We start from the raw sequence: 19,403 nt of genomic DNA, 5'->3' as shown, positions 1-19,403 counted from the left end.
TGCCACCAATTAGAACACAACATTAGAGCTTTCAGCAAACCCAGTACAATTCACATTATAACTGTCAGAACCATTACATATTTAGTTTTTTTTTTTTCAGCAGGAATCCATCCTTCATTGTGGATAATAAACAGATGAAATAGAAAGATAGAGACAGATGATTATTGACCTGCACAATTTTTGTATGTGTAAAACGGATTGCATATAATCACCTGTGCTCAATTAACTACCAGGGTCAATTAGGGGACCCTTAGATCAGGATGTATTCTTCTTTAATCCTATTTCTTGGTTAACTCACTCAATTCATAAATCATTCACCTCTTCTCTGGATGTAATTCTATCTCTTCAATCTTATTTGTATAGTGCTTTTAAAATAAAAGCAGCTTTACAGAAATAAAGAGATTTAAATCTACATTTGAATTTCAAGGTTTTTAATTTGTCAATGCCACCATATACGCAGACATACAGAGGAATCGAAATACCATTTCTCTTCTCTCTCAAGTGTCATTATTAATGCAATGTAGAAAGTTTGTATAGGAATATCAGCAGTCTGTGTGATATAGAACAGATTTTTGTAGCAGCAGTGTACTGTAACAATCATATAATCAAATAATTATATATATATATATATATATATATATATATATATATATATATATATATATATATATATATATATATATATAAAAAACCTTTAAACACTTATTTGTAATGTTATGACCACTTTGTGTCTAAATAATAATAGTAATGATAGTAATGCTAATTATGTATACCAATGAAGCACATAAAAAGATACATGATTCAAGGATACAAGGGTCAAAAGCTTCTAAAAAAATAAAATAAATAAAAAGGATAAACCATGGACGAAGAAAAATGTTGCTCAGGTTGCAATCTGAATATTATAAAACCAAATAGGAGCACATGCCTACCAGGTCAATTATATAAAGAAAATGAACTGCAGTCAGTATAAATCATTCTGTATTCTCTCTAAACATCGAAGTTTTACTGGTTTCATTGTAATAATGAAATGAATAGACACCAAATGTAAAATAGGATTCTTATTTAATTGCAAACTCAGCTCTGTTTAACTCCATCACTTGCGGTCCAGTTTGCTGGCCATTAGTTTTTTGATATCGATTGGTCCGGCTGCAGCAGCCGCTTTGGCTTTTTCCTCCTGTTCCTGCTGCCACAGGATGATTGGGTTGATGGCAGGCTTACGGTTTCGGGCGTTTTGCTCCAGTTGAGCATCACTGCAGTTGGAGAGGTGAGAAGTGTGAATAACTAGCACCAACATTATCCATGGTTAATACCACAGTACATCATGATGATCAGAACCACATGGATAATAAGCTTTACTTATTTTAGGTGCAGATGTTCATTACAAGGAAATCTTACAAAAAAAAGTTACCACAAAAATCCTAGCATGTAGGATTTTTTCCAACATGACAATGCAGCTGTGCACAAAGCCAGCTGGAGAAAGATATCGAGTGGCCTGCTGTAGAGCTATAAACCCTATTGAACACCTTTGGGATGAATTTGAACCACACCCCAGGTCTCCTCATACTTTACTAACACCCTTGTGGTTGAATGAGCACAAATCAATACAAGCAAACTCCAAAATCTAGTGGAACATCTTCCCCGGACAGTGGAAGAAGGCTAAAGTCTGCAGCGGTTGCTTCTCTGTAATAAGTACGGTAGCTCTTCTGTGGGATTCCACCAGACAGACTATCCTTTGCTTCACATAAATGAACTTTAAATGTCCATGACTCAGTTATCCTTCACTGGATCACATTCGGTAGGTACAGACTGCATACCGGAATCTAGTCATCACGATCTGGCTGTTCAGATCCTTCCACTTGCCCATTTTTCTTGCTTCCAACACCACAAAAACCACTGTTCACTTGTTGCCTAATGCAGCCCATGCTCTGATGGGTTACACATATAATTACTGACAGTACATTGGTCTCAATGTCAAGGCTGATCAATGTATTTACTCGTTTATGTCCTGACGACTGGACACAAATTTCCCATAAATGCTACAACAAAACATTTGATGTTGACACCTCCAGATTTCAATCTTCTACATGACTTCATAACACAATGTCATCCTCATGCCTTGACACTTACGTGAAGTTGTGTGGCGTGGGCGAGATCGCCTTTTTCTGAATGTCCTTGTAAACAGGTGACTTTAGATAGCGGTAAAATGTGTCCTGCAGAAAGACAGGAGCAATTATATTCATATGCTATATCATTATAGCAATAATCATTCTTTCCCATTTATAAATATTAATTGAACAATAGCCAGATGGTTTCTTCTCCAAACCTAATTTGATATATTTAATTAAGAAATGTACAGTTTGCGATGGTGAGTGACATTCCAAACCTTTTTCATCAGCATGAAAATGTGTGTTTGGGCTGCATCCAGGACGTAGCGGTGTGGATGTTGTAAACTCTTCACTGTAAGTCCCATCGTCCGACCATCGATGTTAATCCATCGTGGAGCTCCTGGAGCTAAAAATGTTCTGTACACACACACACATATGACATATTTTCTTAATTTCCATCAGGTACACCCCTAATGTTTCTTCTTTGTTTTTTTCTGTTTGTTTTCTTTCAGCCTATGTAAAAGTCATACATACACTATATGAACAACAGTACTGGGACACTTGACTTTTCTAGCCATGTATGGAGTTCTTTCCTAAATTAAGACTTGCCATAAGACTGGTATGTGCATTTTGAACATCCCATTCCACAATTAATCTCCATTTGCTCTTTAATAATCCTCCACTTTACTGGAAAAAAGGTATTACTTCTCAGAAGATGTACACATCTTTACATTTGTGTAAATCTTCGTGCACAGCTGAATTGTCATGCTGGAACAGATTTGGCTCTACTATTTCAAGTGAAGGGAAAATTTCATTCTACCGGATTCAAAGACATTCTATCCAATTGTGTACCTTAAATTTTGTGCGAACAGCTAACAGAAGAAGCATATATGGCTGGAAAAGTCGGGGGTCCATATACTTTTAGCCATATTCATATTCAGAGATAATTTCTATTATTTCATATATTCCTCTGCATAGTATGATAAATAATGGGATTATTATTTAATATACACAGATCAGTGGATGCATAAATAACAATGATTATCTCTTCATCATTGCACCTGTTAGTGTGTGGGATATATTAACATTATGTCTTCAAAGTCGATGTGTTAGAAGCAGAAATAATGGATGAGCGTAAGGATTTAAGCTAGTTTGACAAGGGCCAAATTGTGATGGCTAGACGACTGGGTCAGAGCATCTCCAAAACTGCAGGTCTTGTAGGCTGCTGTCTTTCCAGTCTGCAGTACTCAGTCTCATTAAAAAAAGGTCCAAGGTAGGAACAGTGGTATATCAGCGACAGGGTCATGGGTCAAGGCTCACTGATGCACATGGTGAGCGATTTCTGGCCTGTGTGATCCGATCCAACAGATGAGCTCCTGTAGCTCAAATTGCTGAAGAAGTTAATGCTGTTAATGCTCAACAGGTCAGGACTGTTTTGGCAGGGATCAGTCTATATAAAGCTAAAGCACTGCTTAACTGTTTACTGATCTAGTATATGAATTGTCTGATGAGTTGTTAAAAGAATAAATGTACATTTTTTCCAAAAGTAAATGCTCATTTCTGGTCAAAATGAGGAGATTCCATCAGATTTTACTAATAAAAGTAATCACTTGAAAATAGTCTCAGCTTTCTCAGACATGGATGCTGCAGCTCCCCACTTCATCTCCTCAGCAGCCTCCCAAAAAGCCAAATTCTCACCTGTGAAGCATCATACAATCAATAAGCTCTAATCGAAAAACACAGGTCTATAGTTTAGGAGCACCTATAAGAGTCTCTAAATACCACTGAATTCCTTCTTCAGGAAGAGTTTAAAGTCGGCACGGCCGCGTGGATCGTTGAGCAACTCGTAAAAGCTGAAGGACCAGCGTTCGACTCTCATCCTTGTAGGGATTTCAACACTGCAACAAAAATCACGTAAAAAAAAACAACAACAACGTTTTAGAAATAACTGTCATCCTTAATTAGCCTTTTAAAACTACACCTTTGTAATGAGATTGTATCTAAAGCATGATATGGACCAGATTTAATGTGATAATAATGTGATTTTAAAAGGAAGGATTTAAAACAAGTGATATCACAGGCGGACAAACATACACTGTATGGACAAAGGTTTGTGGACACCCGAGCATAAGATTGGTATGTGCTTTATGAGCAACCCATTCCACATTTAGTCCCTCTTTGCTGATATAATTACCTCGACTCTTCTGGAAAGTTGTTCCAGTAGATTTTGTGGAGGTTTGTGCTCATTTATCCACAAGGGTGTTAGTAAAGTCATGTTCTGATGTAGGTAAGGATACTTTGGGCCTGTCTTGCACTGTTTGCACCAGGTTGCACACAATGCACTTTATGTGACGAGGACTTTTAGTCAAGTCAAGTCAAGTCAAGTTTATTTCTATTGCGCTTTTCCCAACAGACATTGTCTCAAAGCAGCTTTACAGAAATCAACAGTTAAGTTGAATGGTGTGAATTTGTCCCTGATGAGCAGCCATGGCGACTGTGGCAAGGAAAAACTCCCTTAGATGTTATGAGGAAGAAACCTTGAGAGGAACCAGACTCAAAAGGGGAACCCATCCTCATTTGGGTGACATCAAGAGTTTGAACATAAATCTTTCAACAATCTTTCAACTTGACTTTGGGTGCAGTCAGGGTTCCAATTCATCTCAAAGGTGTTCAGTAGGATTGAGGTCAAAGCCTCATTCCTTTTGTGGAAGAATATGTCTGGAAAGGTCGTTTTGTCCATATAGTGACAGTGATGTTTATATTTTCCAGCTTCTAAGCTCCATAATGTACTCCTGTTGAAAATATAAAATCTAAATACAGCTTTCTCTCCTTTCTCACATTTTCGACACAGAATGGCAATATCAAAGCTTTTAATATGTTTCAATACCCAAACCAGATCCATCCTCAAAGTAATAAAGTCGATTTCTTGCAAGATATTGGCGCCAAGTAACACCATTCATGGCGTGTTCATTTCCAAAGTCATGTCATGTCCGTTATCATAATAATGGATTCACATAATAATTAGTAGGAGGAGGAGGAGAAGAAGAGAGAGGAGGAGGGGTCAAAAACTCACTTCCTCATGTTCAGATCCCAGTATGTAACATCATTAGTCTGCCAGGGGTTGCTGGGAACACATGACTTGAGAAACGGGTCATGGTCCTGATAACTTGTCATGTGTTTCACAAGGCTAAATGAGTGGAAAGACATAAGTACAGGAACATACATTTTTGCAAAACAAAACCCAACAGACAGATTTAAAGTCAGGTCCTAAATATCCACCAGTTTATTAAAAATGAAAATATTTCCCTTAAACAATATTTCTACTACTACACCAGTCTTCAGTGATGTCAATAACTCTTCCCTTTTAAAGCCAAGTACTGTACTCTGTGTTCTTATACACTAAATGCACTAGGGATGATAACATGTAACAACCAAAATAGAACCCGCTAACAATTAACCGCTAACAGTATGGACACCTGACCTCCACGACCATATGTGGGCCTTCCCCAAACTGTTCTGGAAGCTGTCTATGTATGCTGTAGCATTAAGATTTTTCTTCACCTAGACATGTTAGAGCATTAATACGCTCCTGCGCACAAAGCTAGCCCACAAACACTAGGCTTCCTAGCTCATTAATCAGGCACTGGTAAGGACTCTTGCTCACTACACATTGGGATATGACTAATGTTCTCACATTGTAAAACGCTACCGCTGGAATTTATCAAGAACAAGCAGGAGGAACCTTCTCGTTTCATTATCGGTCACTGTAAAAACCCAAACATACAAAATATGTTTTTTTTTAAATCATATAACCTGTTACCTTAATGACGTGCATTTCTGTCATGGTAATTAAAGCAGGATCAAAGGCTCGAATCGATTTTTAATAAAAAAAATCATTCAACATTTCAAAGTCCATAAAAAAATCGATAATGTATGTAATTTGCGAGCTACAAGACCAGTTCCAAAACTTATTACATGTTTGAGAGGCCTTAAAAAACAAAAAAAACAATTAAGGAACATAGGCAGCACCGATGCGTCTTGTTTTTTTATGGTGGACTGTGGGATATTTCAGAGTGCACTAGAAGGCAATGGCCGACTTCCTGATCAGTACCCTGACTACTGCACTTAAGCACCAATGCAGTTCCAAGTTTGGAATAAAAGAGCTCATGTAGCCTTTAAAAAGTGCTTAACGCATTAGAACAGCATGATTTTCCTGAGAGGAAAAATGGCCAGACTACTAGTTTGAGCTGACAGGAAGTATGTAGTTACTAAAATAAGCACTTTTTACAACAGTGATAGGCAGAAAAGTGACATATCAAACCGTGAGGCAGACTGTATCCATCAAAATGTGTTCAAAAAACTGTATAGCATACTATGTGTTCCAGAACAACCTCTTTGTTCACGGTTCACAACCAATTGTATATGGACTTAGTTTGGACTTAATAAACATTGTGTAATTATATATCTCTGTTGTACTTACGCTCCCAGGGACACTGAGGATTTGACCCTTGGCCTCATGATTACCTGCTGCATGTAGATAATCTAAAAGGTAAGAGCAGTTAGAGCAGAAGAAAACAAGCCAAACCTGCTTAAAACACAAAGCACACTCATACAAATTCCACTTACAATTCTTCTATAGTAGTCAATGGTTTTTTTCTATGAAAGGAAAAACAGATTTCAGTATTAATATGTATTGCAACAGGGTTTTTTGTGCAAACACAACCAACATACACTTTACTAACAGATAAACTTAACACAGTTACAGTCACCATTTAATACAGGAGACTTATATTTACCTATATGTGAAAAATATAGACATTTTCTAACTTATAAATGAGGAACGGGGGAATAAACAGTTTTCTGAAAGTATAGAAATAATAAGGCCAATTTAGTGTTTTTTGCTATATCCAAAAGGAATTAGAGACCAATAGATAAATGTTAGATGATAGATCATAGTTTTAGCTCCTGATGTTTAATTTCCATTTAGGTTATTATGTTCTAGACATGTTACACAACTTACAGCATGTGACTGACTAGTGATTATTGCTGCCCTGTAGCTTTAAATGTTTAGGCGAAACCAACATGACAACCAGAGAGCTATTAATGACTCAAAATGCAAAGACGAAGAAAACACTAAGAACAGAAAAGCAGATGCCAGTCCCAAGACGCAAACTACACATCAGCCATTAGGATGAGAAAGCTTTACAAATTTACAAAGAAGTACAGTGATCGTCCACATTTTTGAAACCATAGAGTTACCTTTGCTTAAGTGATTTAAAAACCAAAGTGTGGATAATGAAAGGATCAGCTCACGATCCAAAGAATACATGTACATAAATAATCTATTTTGATGATGTAACTCATGATTATAAGAGGAAAATAAAGTCAGTTCACAGAAATGTTCTCTCAGGCTGTGTGCAGATAAATACATCCAGTCTATTTAGGAGGAACCGAATTATGTAGCAAGACAACGCCCAAAAACTGTCACCAAAGTGAAAGGTTTCAAACTGACCTTAAGCTATTTGAGCTTTGCTCCTAAACTTAACTGAAATTCTCACTAATTATCCATCTGTTGAACTCAAACGCAAATATCTTATGTGTATTTGGAAGAAACGAAATTACAGATAGTACGAGTGAACATCTATGTAATAGCAGGGGGTTATGTACAGTATATAGGCAGTGTATGAAATATTCATGAATATTGGAAGAACAGAAATGCTTAGTTTCTATTCCTGGATCAGTAGCCAGACTTGTTCTTGCAAACCCATGGAGAGAAACATAAAATGCCTGGAAAGAACAGAGAGAACACAAAGAGTTTCATGGAACCAGGTCAAACCCACAAACATAGAAAACATTCAAATATTACAAACACAAACTGGACCTTAGGTTTTTTCTTTTTTCTTTTAAGCTTCTAGCAGAGTTCAATAATCTATTTAATCTGTCCAGAGACTGATTATTGTAAATGGGGCACTGGCTAAGGGTTATTTGGGGCAACTAGTATTAAGGGCAGGAGGTTGTGTTGGTTAGTGGAGCTTTGCTTTTGCTGCTGGATAAACTAAAACATAAACCTTTGATGCTTTTTCAGTCATCAGACAGGCAGTTGGTGGAGTTAATAGGGCATAAGTTAATAGGGCATTTTCTATGCATAAGAGTGTATGACACAATCGCCTGGCATACAGTATATGACGTTTGATATAGAAAATGAATGAGGGGATCAAGAGGCCAGATGGACCACTTGTCCGTTGCGGTGCTAAAGCCAAAGAAACACTGCTAAGCCATTCTAATGTTCTTAACCTTCTTAGCATTATGGTCTACATTGGGATGCCACTATAAGAAGTGCTATCTTGTAGCTACACTAGCTTGACCATATACATTAACAAGGTTCGATAAGCTCTGCTGTCCAGATGAGGCATCTGACTAAGCTAAATTCTGGCTAATAGTATTATTGAACAGTTCTTTCTAAAGGTAACACTGTGTTAATGGAGAAAACAGAGACATGAAGTGGATGAGGGTGCATTAAATACAGTAGCAGGTAGGAGTGAATTAATCTGCTTGTGCATCCTCACCTTTCACCTCTTCTCTGTTAGGATCTATGAGCCGATCCAATCCGTAGTCCATGGCACTGTGCGTTTGAGGCTGTGAAGTCAGACAGAGACATATAATATTAACCCTACATAAAACATCAATATACTCTTAAAGGAAAAATATATTTGGGGCACCTGACTTTCCCAGCCATATGTGATTCTTCTCCTGTTGGAGGCACACATTTGTAAAGGATGTCTTTGGATGCGGTAGCATGAAATTTTCCCTTCACTTAAATACCCAAACCTGTTCCAGCATGACAATGCACTTATGCTCAAAGCAAGCACAATGAAGATATGCTGTATATAGGTTGGAGTGAAAGGTCTCCTCCTATAGCTAGTTTCCTTGGCTCTGACACTCAACCATATTGAACATATTTTTTTGGGATGAACACTAACTGCACCCCAGACCTCCTCACCTCACCTCCATCACTACATGACTTTACTAACATCCTACACATTTCAAAATCTAGTGAATCATCTTTCCAGACAGGTGGAGGTTATTATAACAGCAAATGTTCAAAAAGCACATGCCAATCTAATGCTCAGGTGTCCACGAACTTTATATAGTATGTATATATGTATATATGCAATACATTTTTAGCCTTTACAAAACAATATGTTTTTATCAAATCATACACTGCCTACACACTGCTACATAAAATTGCACAGATTTTTGAAGTAGAGACAAATAAATCAATGTAATTAGCAAATTAAACATTAACAAAGATGTAAGGGCATAAGTAATTCCTCCCATTGGTGTGAAAAGCCTAAATTTTTTCACTGCATTTTTTTCTTCTTCTTTCAGATCCTCCCTTTAAGGGTCGCCACAGCGGATCATCCGTCTCCACACCCCCCTGTCCTCCACATCTGCCTCTTTCAAACCAACTACCTGCATGTCTTCCTTCACCACATCCATAAAACTCCTTCTTAGTCTTCCTCTTTTCCTTCTTACTGGTGGCTCCATCCTCAGCATTCTTCTACCGATATACCCCATGTCCCTCCTCTGCACATGTTGGTTCTACTGCAACTATCATCACATTATTCATTAAACAGATTCGGGTTGGGTTTTGTTCAAGTGTCACATGATCACAATATAAATACACCAGTTCCTGGAAGGCCTAATATTTTGGTAGAGAACACACCCAAACAAACAGTCTCATAAAGTTATATATGCTACATATACTATATAATTATTTGTGCCTAGTATTTTGAAGGGTGACTAAAATTATATACAGTAGATAACCAAAAGCAGCCAAAAATATATAGGACACACATACACCCACACACACACACACACACAAATGTACTCACTGGAGGCCTGTGTACTATCCAGTAGGCCCTTTCCTGACAATCAAACACAACCCGGTCGGATTTGTTCCTCTCCTTTCCCGCTCTGCACACAGTAAACAGACCTGTAACAAACCCTTTACTGGCAAGCTAAATACATGTCTGCTTTTAGGTATTTAGGTTGGGTTTGTGACGAGTAAATGAAGTACAGTGTTTACATTATTTGTAAATATCAACATTAATTTGACAAACTGACAAATGTTTGACTGCCGGCCATCTGACCACTAAAATATGATCTATTATTTGAATCTGAGCATCCTAGCAAATGAAATTTAGTAAGAACAATGCTAACAATCAGTAAAGACTGACCTGTACTGCTCACTGGCTTGCATCACAATAAAATCCCATTTGTGGTTCAGCCAGTTATGAAGGCGGTTGTAGTTCTCCTGTTGTAGTCCATTAATATACTAATGTCATTGTTTTCTATTAAAACAGGATATTATGTGACACTGTTGGTGCTTTGTATTGAGAAAACCGAACCTGCTCATAGTCATCAAGTGTCCCCTTCTTTCGAATGTTTCTCTTTGCCAGATAAATCGCTTTTAGGGAAAACAAACACAGAGGGGTTACATGGTGTGCAAACTCCTACACTATATGGGCAAAAGTTTGTGGATAGCTGAGCATTAGATTGCTATGTGCTCCACATTTAGTCCTCGTTTTGCTGTTATAATAACCTTCGTTCTTCTGGAAAGCTATTGCACTAGATTTTGAAGTGTGCTTTATAGAGATTCATGTTCATTCAGCCACAAGGACATTACTGAAGTTAGGTACATCATCCCAATGGTGTTCAATAAGTATCTTCTATGTCCAATGTATGTAAACTACATTTGGTTGGAAAAGTCAGGTGTCCATATACTTTTGTCCATAGATCGTATATCGAGTTGGTTTCTATCATTCCTTCTACACATATACACAATATGGCATACAACTACACACACTGCAAACAGCACCAAAGCATAGGAACATATAGTGAGTAAATACATTATTTATTTATTTTTTTAATTATCTATGTAGATAAAGTTTAGTTAAAAATGACATGAATACAGTGTTCTACTTGAGTGTTATCCATAACTCAGGGCGTGTTTAGCTTGAAAGATTTGTGTTAAGATAACCAGCTTACAACCTTCAGCTCTATTACACCTTCGCTACCACCAGTGAATGGTGATTCACATTCATTACATTTTTTATTTCTATAGAAAGCAGCCTTTGGTGTCACTTACACCACAGTGCTGTTGAAATGTCGTATCCACTTGGTGAAAAAGCACTGGTGAATTTTATTTAGTACAATAGATCAGACAGTAATGGTATTCAAGGAGATTTCCTTGACACTGGAATGTGTTCGAGAGGGAAGTCTTTGAAATTCTTCTTTACTAATTTTTAAGTAACCTCAAAAAAGTGTACAAATAGAGGGGCTGGTGAGAGATGAATTTTTAAAGGTAACAGGAACTTGTTTTGCAGACATTCCATAACATTTAATTTTTCTATGAACAAGGAAAAATGTGCCATTCTTTAATAAATAAAGAATGTTTAGGGCATCATAGGGATCTGGATCAATAATATCATACAAATAAAAGTACCATAATCAGTGTCTTCTGCCTTGAGTTTTTGCACCGGCCAGAAGTATGGAGTCTATTAAGATAATTAATAGGTTTATACAACAGTTCAAGACCAGAACAAGACAAACTAGCTGAAATTTAAACTACAGAACATGGAAACGCTAAACTACCACATGTATCAAACCAGTCTGGGTAGGTGCACTATTCACTATTAATTAAATGCTATGAATAAATAAATAAATAAATAAATAAATAAATAAATAAATAAATAAATAAACACTAGTTTATTTATTGATTACTAGTTGTCAGTAACTTTATCAAAATCACTGACTTAAGTTTTAACATATCATTGTACATGAATATTCATTAAATTATTCCCAATAATCTATTCTCTTCATTCAGTGCGTTAAAAACAGTTATTAAGCTTTTTCATACAGCATTTTCACTTTTACTTCCTTTTTATTTTCTTTCACGTAAAATTTGCACAAATATACACAATTTGCCTTCATTTCAAATCCACAGAAAACTGTTATCACAAAAATGCACAGAAAAGTCATTTTATGAGGTTAATATTGATGCTTCTGCTAGAGATGATGTATGTGGGCAGTGCAACTGTGGCTGCAGTGAAAGGATACTTGTTAAATTGTGTTCATTGGGTTTCTTGCTTTAGTAATGCAATTATTTTTCACTGCATGAGATACTTGTCTGTGATGCAGCACTCTGTTATACTGCCTTTCTCAATAATATTGGGGGTGGTAGCTCAGTGGGGGCTTAGTGGTTAAGGTGCTAGGTTACCGATTGGAAGGTTGGGGGTTCAAGCCCTGGTATTGCTATGCGGCCACTCTTGGGCCCTTGAGCAAGGCCCTTAACCCTCTGTGCTCCAGGGGCACTGCATCATGTCTGACCCTAGCTTCCAAGTAAGCTGGGATAGGCGAAGAAATAATTTCACTGTGCTGTAATGTATATGTGACAAATAAAAGCTATGAATTTCTTTTTACCTGAAAGCGATAAAGGCTGCCATCTGGCTTGAGGATGAGTCGCTTGTGATCTTGCAGTGGGTAGATGAAACCGAAAGCAACTAACATTGTGCCGATTGCCCGAGCCTCTAACAAACAATATTAGAATGCACCATGTGATAAACATACTGATGCAACTACAATATATCAATACGCAATGGAAAATCAGTTACCTTGATTATCCACCTTTATATAACCACCAATCCATGCAAGAATGTCCTGTCCTGTGACACAGACATATATGTGTGTATATAAAACGTCCTGTTATAAGAAATATTATTCGCAATTGTATAAATGCAATATTGTGAACTGGGAGACAGAGGATATTACAAAATAACCTATAACAATAAAAAAAACAGCAGTAGTCGCTAGTCTTAATGAATTCAATTCAAACAATTCAATTCATTTTTATTTGTTGTATAAAAATTCATTAACAATTATTAGTTAGAGCCTGAATAATATACAGTACAATAGACACATACAACTTGTCTCAATGCAAAATTAAACTGTAGAATATAAATTAGTAATTTGGCTGCAAGGCATGTGCTGAAGGTTTATTTGTACTCTGAACGTGGATTAAAGCACAAATTTAGGCCACAAATCAGAAGACAAACTGCATCCGACTAAGAGCTGCTTTATTTAGCCAACCCTGATTACCTGTGCCTATTATAAACTTTATTTGCTGTGCAGCTGGTTGACAGGAGATGATGTACACCTTCTGTCTTATTCACAGAGCATGGCCTCCCAATGATCCTAATGCTCCCATATATGGATGCATGTGGCTTTGTTGGGCTACAAATTTAAGCGGTACAATCTGCACTCTAGGTGTTTCGAAAGCGATAATTCAGCGGTTAAGGTGTTGGGCTTTTGATCGATTGGTCCTTAGTTCACAACCCAGCTGCCCTTGTTGGGCCCTTGAACAAGGTGCTTAACCCTTAAATGCTCACTTGTATAATGAAATAATTGTTAGCAACAACAGCATCTGCAAAACTGCTGTAAGTTTGCAATTTTATAGCTTTTCTTTTGCACCACATGAGAGCTTTAAATTATTCACTGCTTTTCACGTGAACCTAAAAGCAGTTTAAATTAAAAATGTATTTAATCATTTTGTGTATGTGGCGTATGAGGAAAGGCACAGAAAAAGCAACCCCGGTAAACAGAATCTGAACATAAATTAGATTTAATGATGCAAATAAAGTGGAAATTATACGTTTTAAGTAGTACTGTCAGTTCCAGGAATCCAACTAACTCTGAGCTGAGATAATGAAAGATGCCAATGTACAGTAATGAAGGGATGTGTATATCTTTTTAACCAGCTCACCTGCTATTACATGTGGAATGGAAGTGGTGTTCAGTTTCTGCTCTGATGCCTTTACCCCAGATTTTGCGTCCTGCATTGCCAGCACCAAGGCCTCGAGCTGAAAGAGGGTTAACATGACAGCACACGGTACCAAGTCATCTATAAACACATCACAGAGTATTTCTGAAAAGTTAGGAAGTGTGGTAGGAAGTTAAGGAGAGCTGCTAATATGTTGGATGCAGAGGGAGAATAACTATAATGTCCATAATTGTGGAGAAACTATGTTTTAAAGCTACATTTGATGAGAGGATCTGATGAACCTGATGCCCACAGCATTGAACATGCATAGAAACAGATCTACTCCTAATTCATGATGCTACATTTTAATAAATAATATAAATGAAAACAAAGTGAAAACTGTGTATGAGAGAATGTACACCTACCTTGGTGAGACAGGTCATTCGAGGTCTATAATGCTGTCCATGGTCACGGATTAATTTAATGGTCATTTTTTTATTTGCAGAATAAACTTGTATAAGCAGAACTGAGGCTCTCAGACGATGTGCTGCAGAGAAGCTGAGCTGCTGCCCATGAAAAGCAGAGAGCGAGGACAGATTTGTCTGCCAATCACAGCACAGCATTTTAATCTCCACAGATAACCTGTAAAACCTGCCATCTAATTTATTCAGTGTTCTGGGTTTTTTTTTTTTTATTTATTTGTTTTTGAAAAAATTACAAAAATGATGTATATATATATATATATATATATATATAATTTTTTATGTGAAAATAGAAGACAAAATAAGGAAAACATATGCATGTAATTAATGCATGATTTATTGAAATGCTATGGATAATAATACTTTTTCTTTTAATCGTGTTGAGCCAAAGCTTTATGACGTGTTAAAACGTTTCCGCCACTGGTGTGAAATATGCTTAATGTAAAAATTTTATTACCAATTAAACCAAGAGAGTTTGCTGTTGTTACTGATGCAATTCCAAACAGTGTGATGATACTTCTAAGATTCAGAAGGAATCGACATAATCAATCCTTGTAAAAACATTTTCATTGAAAATTAAAACCTGCCAGACACAGGAACAGTTTCTTTCCCCAGGCAATCAGCTTAATTACCAACTGACCATAAATATATTTCCTGCTTCAGATCATATCTATAAGTACTGCACTATCAGAACAGTCAGTCATCACATTATCCGTATATGTTACACACACTATGGCTGCTGTATATTGTACAAAGTTCTAAAGTAACTCTTTATCAAACCTGATGCACAATACTGTCATTTGCACTACCATGCACTCTCACACTTTATGTACATTACTGACCTGTCATATACTTATTTATTACTCATACTGTCTATATTGTCTCACATTGTCTATATTTCTTGTATATTTCATGCTGAAAGTATAGTTATATTTATGTCTGTACATCGAGAGTCACTAACAGCTGGAACCAAATTCCTTGTGTGTGTCAACACACTTGACCAATAAACCAGATTCTGATTCTGATGTTAATGTTTTAAAACAACAGTGTAGTAATAATATAACAAGCAATGCTTTTTGTTCTGTATCTTTAAATGCAGCAAAAATCTTTGTCTTTTTTTTATTTGGTAATATTTCTTGGGGAATATTAAGGACGTGTCTTACAATTGTCCATAGAAGTTATCCTGCTAAGCTGAATATTTAATATATCAGTGAATTTTGTGGTCAAACATCTTTTTTTTTTTTTCATTGTATTTTCTCAAGATCATTTTGGAAGAATATGGAATTCTATATTTATAGAAAAATGAAATGTGTGATAGAAGTATGTATATTTGATGTGCTTTTTTTATACAGAACATGAACATTTTAATTGTAAACAACAACATATTATACATTTGTTTATTTTATTAGGAAAATTCCATATTCATAGGAAAAAGTGGGCTCAATGTAGTAGTCATTTTTCCAGCCATTAGGGTTGCACAAGCCAGTGCAAAAATAATATGAGGAGGGTTGCGTTAGGAAGGGCATCCAGCGTAAAAACATGTGCCAAATCTAAAATGCAGATCACGAAAGAGAATTTCATACCGGATCGGTCGAGGCCTGGGTTACCAAAGACCCCACAGGTATCGTTAGCCGACAGGGTACCGGTGGAAATTGGGCTACTGTTGGCCAAAGGAGGAGAAGGAGAGGAGGAAGACGTCTACAGAGACGGCAGGAAAAGGAGAAGTGTAGCAGAGTGGGGGTTAGTGTTGGTACTTTAAATGTTGGTACTATGACTGGTAAAGGGAGAGAGGTAGCTGATATGATGGAGAGGAGGAAAGTAGACATGTTGTGTGTTCAGGAGACCAAGTGGAAAGGGAGTGAGGCCAGGAACATTGGAGGTGGGTTTAAACTGTTCTATTATGGTGTGGATGGAAAGACAAATGGTGTAGGGATGATTCTGAAGGAAGAGTACAGTAAGAGTGTAGTGGAGGTGAAGAGAGTTTCTGATAGGGTGATGATCGTGAAGGTGGAAGTTGAAGGGATGATGATAAATGTCATCAGTGCCTATGCTCCACAAGTCGGCTGTGAGATGGAGGAGAAGGAAAGATTCTGGAGTGAATTAGATGAAGTGGTAGATGGTGTACCTAGAAATGAAAGATTGGTGATTGGGGCAGACTTTAATGGGCATGTAGGTGAAGGGAACAGAGGTGATGAGGAGGTGATGGGTAGAATGGCCTTAAGGAGAGGAATGTGGAAGGGCAGATAGTGATAGATTTTGCTAAAAGGATGGAAATGGCAGTGGTAAACACTTATTTTAAGAAGAAGGAGGATCATAGGGTGACGTATAAGAGTGGAGGAAGGTGCACACAGGTGGACTATGTTCTATGCAGGAGATGCAACCTGAAGGAGATTGGAGACTGTAAAGTGGTGGCAGGGGACAGTGTAGTTAGACAGCATCGAATGGTGGTCTGTAGGATGGTTTTGGAGGTGAAGAGGAAGAGGAGGAGAGTGAGGACTGAAAAAAGAATAAAATGGTGTAAACTGAAGGAGGAAGCCTGTAGTAAGAGAGTCAGGGTAGAGGTCAGACAGGGGCTCGTGGTGGTGAAAAGGTGCTGGATGATTGGGCAACTACTGCAGAAGTGATAAGGGAGACAGCTAGCAAGGTATTTGGTGTGACATCTGGAAATAGAAAGAAAGACAAAGAGAGACGTGGTGGTGGAATGAGGAAGTGCAGGAGAGCATAAGGAGAAAGAGGTTGGCAAAACAGAATTGGGATCGACAGAGTGATGAGAAAAGTAGGCAGGAGTACAAGGAGATGCTGCAGCAGGTAAAGAGGGATGTGGTGAAAGCTAAGGAAAAGGCATATTAGGAGCTGTATGAGAAGTTGGACACTAAGGAAGGAGAAAAGGATTTGTACCGATTGGCCAGGCAGAGGGGCCGAGCTGGGAAGGATGTGCTGCAAGTTAGAGCAATAAAGGATGGAGATGGAAATGTGTTGACTAGTGAGGAGAGTGTGCTGAGAAGATGGAGGGAGTATTTTTAACAGCTGATGAATGAGGAAAATGAGAGAGAGAGAGAATGTTGGATGGTGTGTTGACTAGTGAGGAGGGTGTGCTGAGAAGATGGATGAAGTATTCTAAACAGCTGATGAATGAGGGAAATAAGAGAGAGAGAGAAGGTTGGATGGTGTGGAGATAGTGAAGCAGGAAGTGGATAGGATTAGTAAGGAGGAAGTGAGAGCAGCAACTAAGAGGATGAAAAGTGGAATGTCGGTTGGACCAGATGACATACCGGTAGGAGCATGGAGATTTTTAGGAGAGATGGCAGTGGAGTATTTAACAAGATTGTTCAACAGGATTTTGGAAGGTGAGAGGATGCCTGAGGAATGGAGAAGGAGTGTGCTGGTACCGGTTTTTAAGAAGGGAGATGTGCAGACCTGCAGTAACTACAGGGGAATAAAGTTGATCAGTCACACCATGAAGTGTGAGAAAGAGTAGTGGAAGCCAGGCTGAGAAAAGAGGTGACCATCTGTGAGCAACAGTATGGTTTCATGCCGAAGGAAGAGCGCCACAGACGCATTATTTGCTTTGAGAATGTTGATGGAGAAGTATAGAGAAGGTCAGAAGGAGTTGCATTGTGTTTTTGTGGATTTGGAGAAAGCGTACGACAGAGTGCCAAGAGAGAAGTTGTGGTATTGTATGAGGAAGTCAGGTGTGTCAGAAAAGTATGTGAGGGTGGTGCAGGACATGTATGAGGACAGTGTGACAGCAGTGAAGTGTGCAGTAGGAACGACAGACTGGTTCAGGGTGGAGGTTGGACTGCATCAAGGATCAGCTCTGAGCCCTTTTCTGTTTGCAGTGGTGATGGACAGGTTGACAGATGAAGTCAGACAGGAGTCTCCGTGGACCATGATGTTTGCGGATGATATTGTGATTTGTGGTGAGAGTAGGGATCAGGTTGAGAAGAGCCTGGAGAGGTGGAGGTACGTGCTGGAGAGAAGGGGAATGAAAGTCAGTAGGAGTAAGACAGAGTACATGTGTGTGAATGAGAGGGAGGGCAGTGGAGTGGTGCGGTTGCAGTGGGAAGAGGTGGAGAAGGTGGTGGTGTCCAGGTACCTGGGGTCAACAGTGCAAAGTAATGGAGAGTGTGTTAGAGTAGTGAAAAAAATGCAGGCAGGGTGGAGAGGGTGGAGAAAAGTGGCAGGAGTGATTTGTGATAGAAGAGTGTCTGCAAGAATGAAAGGGAGAGTTTATAGGTCTGTGGTGAGACCTGCGATGTTGTATGGATTAGAGACAGTGGCATTGAGTAAAAGACAGGAGGTGGAGCTGGAGGTAGCAGAGATGAAGATGTTAAGGTTTTCGTTGGGAGTGAAGAGCATGGACAGGATTAGAAACAAGTTTATTAGAGGCACAGCACATGTAGGACATTTTGGAGACAAGGTGAGGGAGGCGAGATTAAGATGGTTTGGACATGTGCAGAGAAGGGACATGGGGTATATCGGTAGAAGAATGCTGAGGATGGAGCCGCCAGGATGAAGAAAAAGAGGAAGGTCAAGAAGGAGTTTTATGGATGTGGTGAAGGAAGACATGCAGGTAGTTGATTTGAAAGAGGCAGATGTAGTGAACAGGGGGGTATGGAAACAAAGGATTCGCTGTGGCGACCCCTAATGAGAGAAGCCCAAAGAAGAAGTGTTAATTTGACATGATTATGTAAAACTCTTGCTCGTGTGGCATGTAACTAAATAAATAAATAAATAAATAAATAAATAAATAAATAAATAAATAAATAAAATTTAAGAAAAAGAAAAATCAGATTACAGTACTTTATTCATGGAACAAAAAATCCAAAAAGTAATGGAATACTGCTGAACAGATTTCAGGTTTATACCTGTTAATGGCGGGAGTCCACTTAATGTGGTAAATAATGAAAAAATAAATGGAAATATAACACACTTGTAAGTGATTCGCAAAAATGAGGCTGTCCAGTATCCTGTTGGTATCCAGTATCTTGTTCA

General features: G+C 38.0%; 1 protein-coding gene across 1 annotated transcript; it reads right to left on the bottom strand.

The window, feature by feature from the left end:
• Positions 1–414: 414 nt before the first annotated feature.
• Positions 415–14,564, bottom strand: rgs9a (regulator of G protein signaling 9a). The gene is made up of 17 exons (XM_083565871.1): positions 14,352–14,564; positions 13,930–14,026; positions 12,782–12,832; positions 12,591–12,697; positions 11,614–11,665; positions 10,517–10,575; positions 10,346–10,422; positions 10,001–10,082; positions 8,679–8,741; positions 6,732–6,761; positions 6,586–6,647; positions 5,179–5,292; positions 3,888–4,003; positions 3,716–3,803; positions 2,384–2,522; positions 2,128–2,210; positions 415–1,250 (listed from the first exon to the last, which is right to left on the bottom strand). The coding sequence occupies exons 1-17, from the start codon at positions 14,547–14,549 to the stop codon at positions 1,094–1,096; spliced, it is 1,575 nt and encodes a 524-aa protein (XP_083421997.1). The 5' UTR covers positions 14,550–14,564; the 3' UTR covers positions 415–1,093.
• Positions 14,565–19,403: the final 4,839 nt, after the last annotated feature.

The sequence above is a fragment of the Silurus aristotelis genome (genome assembly GCF_946808225.1).
Source record: "Silurus aristotelis genome assembly, chromosome: 17".
Classification (NCBI taxonomy): Eukaryota; Metazoa; Chordata; class Actinopteri; order Siluriformes; family Siluridae; genus Silurus; species Silurus aristotelis.
This window is presented reverse-complemented; position numbering and strand designations above follow the sequence as displayed.